We start from the raw sequence: 10,000 nt of genomic DNA, 5'->3' as shown, positions 1-10,000 counted from the left end.
GCGATCTATTGTCGTGACCCTGCTCCTGCTGCTGCTGCTGCTGCTGCTGTTCGGCATCTGTTCCGGTTTCACCAGGGCTCAAATTACTCGAATTTGTTTCCTCTTCGACACCGACGTGATTCGCAGAATGGTTGGTGTCATCTCTCGCTCCAACACCACCACCACGCTTTACTACTCCTTCGACTCCTCCTCCACCGGAAGAAGAGGACAACGAGGAGGCAGCGGATGCCGACGAATCTTCAGCCGGTCCATCTTCACCCGATGCCGCAGCAGCATTACCAGCACGTCTGCCCGTCACCGTTGTCGGTTTTGAACGATCGACAGCTTTCGAACTTGCTGAATGATAGGACGATCGACCGTTCGCATCATCAGCGTCGTCGTACGTACGACCACCACTGCCGCCGCCGCCGCCGCCGCCGCCGCCGCCGTGTCCAGCAGCTCCCCCTTCTCTCTCATCATTATCGGAATCGTGGAACGCACCGGTCGCATCGAAGCTTCCACCGAAGTCGCATGGGTTTTCGGTTGCCCATTCGGGCAACTCGTCCGCGTCATAGTGCTGACGGCGTTTGTCCATTCCATGGAGCGAGTGGCTATTAATGCTGCCACCGGACGAGCTATTGTGTAGCTCCGTGTTACCGTGGCCAGTGGAAGAGGTAAGGCGCGATTTGTACGGTGGTACCGAGATCATCCGCTCGCTGCTGCTACTGTTCAGTCCGTGGTGCGAATTCCCGTCCTCATCGCGCCAGCTCGTCGAACGGGTCCACTTTTCGCGACTGCCACTGAGGCCGCCGCCGCCGCCGCCGGCACCACCACCAGCACCACCACCGGAGCGCCAATCACCACCAGCAATCCCCCCGTTGCTGCCCGTGCCCGTATCATCGTCGGTGCGCGAACGACGCCAACTTTCCATCGTACCGGACGCCCCACCGCCCGTCGAACGGATCCGGGAACCAAAGTCCTTTCTCGGGCTGGACGACGTGCTGTTCCACTCCACATCACCTATACCTCCGCCGCCACCCAACGTGCCGGTGCCACCGGTTACACCGTTCCGCTCCAGCCACGGTCGTTCACCCTGTATCAAAGACGAAGAGAGAGAGAGAGAGACGTGTTAGTTGAAGTTGAAAGGTAATTAAAATCCGGATTAGGTTCCGATCCCCATCGATACTTACTCTTCCTACACCTCTGGACTCATCATCGTAGAAAGAGGTTGAACGGGTATAGCTCGTGTAGACGCCCCGTCCACGGCCTCGACCTCGATCGACCGAAACACCGCGACCAGCACCGCGGCTCGGTATTCCCGTCGAAATACTTCTTGTTTGCCACATGCGCTACAAAGACAGACGAGAGGTGACAGGACAAGTTCAATTAATAAAGATGCACCACATATTGCGTCCGATGAACGACGACGACGCACGACGATGCTCCTTACCCTGGAATCTGATTCAGCAACGAGCTCCTCCTCCGGACAGGGAGTCAACGCGAGGGGTGGTTGGGCCTTCTCCACGTACAGATGCTTATAGTTGACCAGTATCTCCGGTCCCTTGAGCGTTTTCAGGTCGAACAATGCGAGCATCTCCTCGCGCCCATAACGGAACTCGGCCAGCGCATATCGGGTAGTGGATGTACCATTATTATTAGCAGCAGCAGCAGCGGCAGCAGCAGCACTAGCGGCGGCGGAACCACCACCACCAACACCGCCACCCGAATTGTTAGACATTCCGCCTCCTGTTCCAGCACCACCACCGCCGCCTCCGCCAATGGCACTGCCACTGCCACTATGCGCTAGCCCAGGATGCGAGTTATGGTGGTGGTGGGAATGGAGTGGCTGGTGGTGCAATCCGGCACCACCACCACCGCCACTGTTGTTGGCGACGGTAATGATATTGTTCGTGTTCGAGTGTTGGCCACTACTGTTGCTACTGCTGCCGCTGCCGCTGTTGTTGCTGTTAACGTGATGATTGTTGCTGCTACTGCTGCTGGTACTGTTGCTACTGGTTTTAGTGTCGTACGCAGGTGTACCACCCTTGCGCAACCACGCCGGTCCGAAGTTGATCGCGTCACCCATCGCTCCCGAGATCCCGGACCTGCTCACTGGCGGCGCTCACCAACAAAGGCAACAACAGACACGGACACACACACACACACGCACGCGCGGCTCACACGCACGATCGAATCGACGTTAGGGCGCGTTACTATCGAAATCAATCGAAGCGGTGATGATCACAGCCAACCAGCAGATGGACAGTCGACGCAGCTCTCTAGCTCTCCGTACTCGCAGCAGTTGGACGAGGAGGGCCGGCAGGAGACGGATGATGGGACCGATGACGGAGCCGGAAGATGCGTGTGCTTCACTGTTGTGGTGACCTTTGCCGATCGGCTTATCAATCGTTTGGCTCGCACCAAACGATCCCCAGCTGCCGCTACCACTATTGGTATGCCGTCAAGCAACCGCACTCACTGTGGCGAAAGAGAGAAAGAGAAAAGAGACAGAACGGTTAAACAATGCATTATCAATTCACTAGCGCTTAGGCAACAATCGGTCGGAGGCATCAATTAACCGACCCGTTACTGGATGATGGCTACAGCGACAACTTGCTGCTGGGTGCTTCTTGTCCTTTTCCCTGATGTGATCTCTTGCCGTACAAAAGGAACTCCTCCTCTCTTGGTTCCAACTGCTTGGTTGCCCCCTTTACAATCAAAACGAGGCAAGTGGAGGGTGGGAGGTGGGACAACAACGAACAAAATGAAAAATGGTTTCCACCGCATGAGATTCGTAAACCAATTGATAGTAATTGTTTCAACATCGAACGCATCGAACGGGCGTCATCATGGCGCGATCGTCGTATAGTGCGACAGCGTAGGGAAACGACGATGTTTACTGATGTTCTGATTAGCAGCATCCTTTATTGGTATAATAAGTACACGATAGCCGGAATCGCACCGGGAAAAAGTTGAAGCTGGCGGTAGTATGCAAATGGGGCCCCCTCTTGTGTCCTACCATTGAACCCTAGTCCGGCGGAGTACCGAGCACTCCACCGTAGCGTGATCGGTGGTATCGAGTGATCGTTTTAAGCCCTTTCGCTGAGTTCTTCACTCATTGAATTACCATGCTACCATGCGGTAGTGTTGCTAGCCCGCCGCTAGAGAGTTATCTCCACCTAGCACCAATCTATCTTATCAATAACCGATAACCGATGTGTGGCTGTGAGTATCGAATGATTGACTGTCGGACGAGCAGCACCATGCGTCGTTAGCGTCCTCCTAGTTCATCGTACGATGATACGAACGTACAATCATTCGATACAAGATCAAGAGAAGCAGGAGAAGATGCTTTGCGCGTGCATGGTTTGGTTTTAATGACCAAGATATGTTTCAATCTAAACTCATAAGACTAGGAATATGTTGGGAGAGCTAGAAAAGGGAGAAGGCCAGAGTAAGCTAAGTAAGCTCAAAACAAGTTTTTTAATCATGGTTTTAATAGAAGCTCTCGTTTTCTAGTAGTTCGTTCAGAACGGGTTTCGGACATTCCGGCACCTGATCGCAAATTAATGATGCGTTGTCTCTCGTCATTGTTACACAAGTCGTAAGTCGTTTAATAGATATTTAGCAAAGAAATTAATGGCCCTGTCACGAAACCGTAAACTGTTGTCTACTGTATATATACTGATACTCAAATTCAAGCCCTTAAATATGTTTCATGTAAAACGGTAGTTCATTTAAAATCACAAGGTAGTATTACTTTGTACGTATGTTCAGAGAAATGCAGCATTTAAATCGTCCAATGGAGGATCAACGTGGACTCCTCTTCTGGACTTCTGGCTACCATGGAATGTTTTTGTCGTTTTCACAAAGTTCAGTCGTTTTATAAGACAAGTATTTCACATCGGAATAGGCAATAACTGACGAGTCAACAAAAGATGCCCTATTTCATACATGTTCGTCACGGACATTAACCGGCCAATAAGTAGATCTTATCGTCCTTAGTGATTATTACTAGGAAAAAACGCCTTTTGTCGGTGTTTTTCTGTTGATCCAAAGCTTACCCACCAAAGGCCCTAGATTCATCAGAAGTATAATTTTCTTTCCAAAAATCGTTCAAGTGATTATTTAGAACTGGTTTTTCTGCTTTTCACTGCTATTCTTTACTAATATTTTTATGTTGAAAATATCGAAACAAAACTTGCACGAACATAAGAACCATCTGCACAAATCGCGGCCAAAACGTACGTAGTACGTCCGAGTTCGTAAAGAAACGATTTTTAGTAGTTACCGCTGATTCATGTTACTCATCATGGGGCTTACTCTACTCCTATTTCCCTAAGTTAAGTAGTGTAGTATTTGGAGAAGAGAAAATGCTTAAACAATAAGTTCTGCGTTTAAAAAAAAAGACGTCAAAAGACACGAGACGGCATCTTAAGCCTTATGCGTTTAAATCTTAAACTTATTTTGGAATGTCCAGTTATGTAAATGGAGATAGTACACGATTGCTTTTGGATGATAAAAGTACAACGAGAGCAAGTGGCGGTTGAAACGATCCCAAACTAACGTTGTATAGAACCGGGATATTACGCCATTAGTCGACACCATTGTGCCGTAATAGAAAACAAAGAATCGTAGGGATAATGAGCGATATTCCTTGATGCTGGTTCTTTTCTCTGGTGGAGGAACCACATAAATGGTGCTTGGTGCATTTTCTCATTTTAAGAAAGACACCTCTTCTCATCCCCATCCCGTGTTTGTCACTTCTTGTCTTGTCTCATCATCATCTCGTGGTCGGCATCCCGACCAATCTTTCCTTGACCGCATATCTAATGGCCTTTCGTTTTTGTGTATGTCTGTAGTAGATCAGAGAATCGTACAAAGACAGAAAACGACAAACATTAAATAGGAAATTGAACTCAAACTGTTGGCAACCACCAGTGGCCGTCTGTGTTTTACACCTCTTCTGAGGAGAGGGAGGGCTCATCTGCTTTCGAACACACACAATCTCTCTCTCTCTCTCTCTCTCTCTCTCTCTCTCTCTCTCTCTCTCTCTCTCTCTCTCTCTCTCTCTCTCTCTCTCTCTCTCACCTCCTCTCTTCTGCTGTGAATCTGTGCCAGTCCGTGACGCCATGTGGGACATAAAAATAGTTTTCCCAATTTATGTCACCGATTACCCCAGTGATGCGTCGCCGCCGCTAGTCACGTGAAAATTTTTGTTTGTTCGTTCTATACTCCCTCTTTTAAGCAAATAACACACCTCCGAGTACACTTTACTTCTGTGTAGCTTCTGTGTAGATCTATGAATGTCCTATACGATCGATCACTGAATCATTCTACTTGATCATATACTTTTCTCTCTGCCTTTGGCTCTATACCTATACCGGAACGCAATCAGCCGGTACACTGATAGTGTCGCTACATGGCATAACAAATGCAATGGAAACTAATAGTTGGTCCACATGATTAAGATTGGTGTGACCGATAAGCCGTACAACGTCTACAAATGAAGCATTGCTAAGTACAGAACAACATTAAATACCCAATCGTCATACAATTTTCAATAGACCCTCCTATGCGAATGCCATTTTAAGGCCTTAAAATAAAATGAAAATATAAAAAATAAATCCAAAAAATGTTGACGTCAGGTATATAAGTACCATCTTCCTAACCGGCATAAGCGACCGGTTACGAATTCCTGCTGAGCGGATACAAGAAGTATGAGCAATGCCGTATAATTTCACGTGCTTAACGCTTCTCCTCGCTTCAGCCACCAGCCACCGATTGCGTGTCGGACGGGCATGCGCACCACTCTCCGCCACATCTTCATGTGTAGCACTTCAAAACGGTTCCAACAATACAAGGAACCACCATCAGCAGATTGCTGGCAAAGTAAGCCCTCGCCCGGACCTCTAATTATGAGTAATGGGAACTCACATGGGCACATATGAGGCGATACCTTTGACAAGGGATGGCCCCTGCTGTGTGCCAAATGAAAAAGGATTCTTACAAAGGCCGGGAATAAGAAAGAAAGAGAGAAGAGAAAAAAGAGGAAGGAAAGAGAATACGAGGCCACGATTGGATGGAGAAAAACGGCCATGCAGAATCATCCGATCTCTCGTACGACTTTCAGGGGAAATCTTCTGTCCATCCATCCGTTCTGTCCTGTCCTGTCCGTCCGACGGGTTCGAGACACGCGCCCTTTCCTTTTCTCTCTATAGTTGGTTTCTCCTTGCGGATTGGGTCCCGTGTATCACTTCCGCTTCAACACTAAAGCCTAAGTCTAACCCATCGTACGTCGCGGATGGTGAAGTGTAGTAGTTAATACTTTTCTTTGCCCTCATCGACCGATGACTGTTGTTCTTCCGCCGGTTTGCTGAGCTCTTGGAGCTCTTCGGCCGTCCGCTCGACATCACCACCACCACCGCCAATGCTACCGTTCGTTCCCGGTGGAAGCGTTTTCCGTTTGCCAAAGTTTTCACCATCCGCTATCGTTTCCGGGAGCTTTTGGTTGTGGGTTTCCGGTAGAAGCAGCGACAGCACGCCACCGATGAAGGCCAGCGCACCGAAGATAAGCAGAGGCAGGGGTTGCCAGTAGTCGCCGAGCAGATTGAAGTAGGGTGCGAGTATACCGCCGACACGGGCACTGGTCGAGGAGGCACCGAGTGCCACATTGCGAATAACGGTCGGGAATTGTTCGGCCGAGAAAACGTACACCGTACCGTAGCTCGACGTGATGGCCATTTTGCCCAGCATTGCTAGCACAACGATCAACCATTGCTGCGACTGTGGTACGGCCATGGTAGCGAGCAGCATCGTACCGGCAAAGATCATGCAACCGCACAGGATCGTTCGACGGCCCCAGCGGTTCAGTGTGAGCAGTAGGAACGAGTATGCCGGTATCTCGACCGCACCGCTGATGACGAAGTTCAGTAACGGATTGCCGCCCAGATTGTTGGTATTCCAAGACAGTCCATAGTACGTGAGGCTGTTGACGAACCAATCGAAGAAGATGAGCATCGCCTTCTGGCGCAGGTTCGGGTACTTGAAGATATCGAGCAACGATGGTTTGGCTTCGCTCGAGTCCTCCTGGGCCTGTGTTGTCGCCTTGTCTTCCTCCAGCAGCTTATCCAGTGCTTCCTGCGGTACCGTCAACCCATTGCATCGTGCCGCCCGTTCGATCAGTGTGATCGCTTCCGTTGGGCGACCGTTCGACAGCAGCCAGCGGGCCGACTCCGGGATGAACCACCAGTAGCAGAGAAACAGTACGCCCGGAAGCGTGAGGGCAATCTGAAGCATGCGCCACTCGTGGATGTAGTAGGCAAAGCCGGCCGTCAGCATGTAACCGACGGAGAAGAACATCATACAGACGACACCGGCGTACAGGCGATCCTTTGGGCCAACCATTTCCATCGCAATCACGTACGCGACGAGAAACACGCCAGAAGTGGTCGCACCAACCACCATGCGGGCCAGGGTGTAGGTGAAGAACTCGGGCGCTATACCGGCCAGCACGCCGAAGATGACCTGCAGCACGAGCGAGGCGAAAAAGATCGGTTTCCGGCCGTACTTATCCGATAGGTAGCCGAATCCGATGCTGCCAAGCATGACTCCGACCATAAACAGCGAATCGGCGGAGGCACGTAACCAACTCCGCTCGCACACCATATCCCACTCGGTCACGGTGCTACTCTCGAATTTGCTGCGATCGTAGATCCAGTGTTCGCATGATCGTACGCCGGCGGCCGGCGTGCCACTGTTCCAGTACGCATCCGTGAAGTTCGCATCCAGAAAGGTGCAGGTCGAGCGTTTCTCCGTTAGCGTATCGATTGGGTAGGCCATGGAAATGCGTTCCTGTGGTAACGCATAGCTGGCGTTCGCTAGTTCGTACGGCAGCTGGCACCGGTACTCGGGTACGGCTAGCAGGAACACACCGGCCAACTTGTGGAATGCACAGCATATGGCCGGTAGGCAGAGCAGCACATAAATCCGGCGCTGGTAGCGGCCGAAACCACCGAGGTGCTGCAGAATGTCATCGTAAGCCATGCTGCTGCTGCGGCTGGTGGAAGGGGCGCGCCGCAATGAACCGCACGTCAATGGCCACGTGTATGTATGTGTTTGACGAAATGTCACACTTTACTAGCCTGTGGCCACCTCTCCTTGTCCCCACACACGTTGTTACTCTTGAGGCTCGTGCTGTGGTGCTTCACCTAGCACTGTCGTCACTACTAGCCGCCTGTGTCGTGCTCGCCACCGCCTGCTACTCGACTCGATTTCTCCGTCGATTTTGCGCAAAGGCCACCGTACGCACCAGCGCCCGTCCGTCGCTGAGGATAATTTTCACTTGAATCACTTCGACAATTTCCTACTGGAATTGTCCCCCTTCATCTGCAATTTCCGTTGCTGTTGCAAGCAATCACATGTAGGACCGGTCGTACTGCTGCTCGTTGCTGACCGTGCTCTATCGCCCAACTGCTGACACTTTCTGTAATGTTTCTGCTTGTCGGTAAGAAGTTCTCGAGACCGGAACTCGGATACCGGGACCGATGGGATTGGTCGTACACTTTACTTGAATCTTTCGCTAACTTTGACTCACGAATGTGACCACTTTTGGATTCCGTGCACAGAATATTAATTTAAAAAACGGAACCTATGCCGTTATCGGTTTGGGATTGGAAATCGCTGCCCCGACGACCGACGATGCTGATGAACGGCGAGCAATTACGAGGAAAACCAGGCGGTCACAGCCCATCATCACACCATGCCTTCGCTAGCGCGCGCGCTACAGGGCGCAAGCGAGATAGCGATACCATTTTGCCGTGCGTAGCGAAACGCGGTTGTGCAAGAAAGAAGCAGTGTAGCGCGGCCACGACGACGACTGGTGTTGTGCAAAGAGCGCCTGAGCTGTGTGCTCTCCCCGGCTTGTGCGCGTTGATACAGAGCACCACTACAATCAAGCTAACGGACGCACGCATCGGAGGTGTGCGTGTGCCGTCGCTGGCGGTGGTCTTCTAGTTTTTTTTCTCCGCCCCGCGCGTTTTACCAACCATTTCAAATGCGATGTAAATCGAGCATTTCGATTCCTGTGGGAACCGAACATTACAAAACGTCATCGCTAGATGTTCACGTACAGTGTGCCACCCTCCGCCGTATGCTCACTGCGGCGGGGCCCAACGGCACGCGGTCCGTGCATATTTGCGCAATCGATTTGCTCTAGCCGCTTTCTAGCAAGACTACCGTCTCTTGTCCACCGCGCTAAGATCCCGGCGCGGCCCAGACGGCAGAAACCGGATTCCGTCACACTCGCTGCTTCCTGGCGCTCACGGTTTCGCCGCGAGTGAGGTGCCAAAAAATACGCAGCTTGCTTTGCTATTGCTTCTTGCAGCGGTTCGATGGGCATCCTCTTTCCTTCGCGTTGCTATCATCATTCCGAGCCAACCGCGAGAGTGTGAGAGAAAAGCAGAGAACCGCCGGGAGCAAGTAAGAGTAAAGTGCGTGCATTGCACACCGCTCGTCGGCAGCAGCTAAACATACCTTTTTGGGGACCGTGTTTCTGTTCGCGACGGCGGTAGCATGCAACGCCGTACCGCAGAAAGGTGAACCGTGAACGTGGCTAAGAACACCAAGAAAAAGCACATTAGCATGAGACCTGGCGTGTGATCTTTCGCCCATGACAAGGTGTTGGTGGATCATTATTTCAATTATTGGAAAGAATTTGAAAAGTATGACGAATGAAAAGCATGTAGCATACACATAATCGCAGCAAAAAAAAACTTCCACTTGGTAAACACTCTTGTTAACAACTAATGAATGCCAATGTTTTCTATTGGCACATTGCAAACAGCACAAACCCATATCCTGCTGGCATAATATGGAAAGGTATTGGGGGTTTCTGATAAAGATATGAATGAACCACCCCCCAAATCACATAGATTGGAACTCTGTATACACGTGGTATACACTCTTCTCTTCACATCTCTGTTACTCCCGCTCCACTCCGTTATACTCTCTGGTTTACTGT

General features: G+C 50.8%; 2 protein-coding genes across 4 annotated transcripts in view; both read right to left on the bottom strand.

Annotated features, from left to right (window-relative positions):
* LOC125950004 (GIGYF family protein Gyf) overlaps positions 1–10,000 on the bottom strand; it is a 17,527-nt gene that overhangs the window by 5,175 nt on the left and 2,352 nt on the right. For all 3 annotated transcript variants that reach the window (XM_049677540.1, XM_049677541.1, XM_049677542.1), the window contains 3 exons: positions 1,430–2,457; positions 1,170–1,328; positions 1–1,072 (listed from right to left, as the gene is read on the bottom strand). The exon at positions 1–1,072 is cut by the window's left edge and continues 1,665 nt beyond it. In XM_049677540.1, the coding sequence (XP_049533497.1) occupies positions 1–1,072; positions 1,170–1,328; positions 1,430–2,065 (1,867 nt within the window). In that variant the 5' untranslated portion in view covers positions 2,066–2,457. The remainder of the gene's footprint in view (positions 1,073–1,169; positions 1,329–1,429; positions 2,458–10,000) is intronic.
* LOC125950033 (organic cation transporter protein-like) overlaps positions 2,472–10,000 on the bottom strand; it is an 8,014-nt gene continuing 485 nt past the window's right edge. The window contains exon 2 of the mRNA XM_049677597.1: positions 2,472–9,592. Within this exon, the coding sequence (XP_049533554.1) occupies positions 6,301–8,025 (1,725 nt within the window). The 5' untranslated portion in view covers positions 8,026–9,592 and the 3' untranslated portion in view covers positions 2,472–6,300. The remainder of the gene's footprint in view (positions 9,593–10,000) is intronic.

The sequence above is a fragment of the Anopheles darlingi genome, chromosome 2 (genome assembly GCF_943734745.1).
Source record: "Anopheles darlingi chromosome 2, idAnoDarlMG_H_01, whole genome shotgun sequence".
Lineage (NCBI taxonomy): Eukaryota > Metazoa > Arthropoda > Insecta > Diptera > Culicidae > Anopheles > Anopheles darlingi.
Note: the sequence above shows the minus strand (reverse complement) of the source record. Positions and strands in the feature narration are given on the sequence as shown.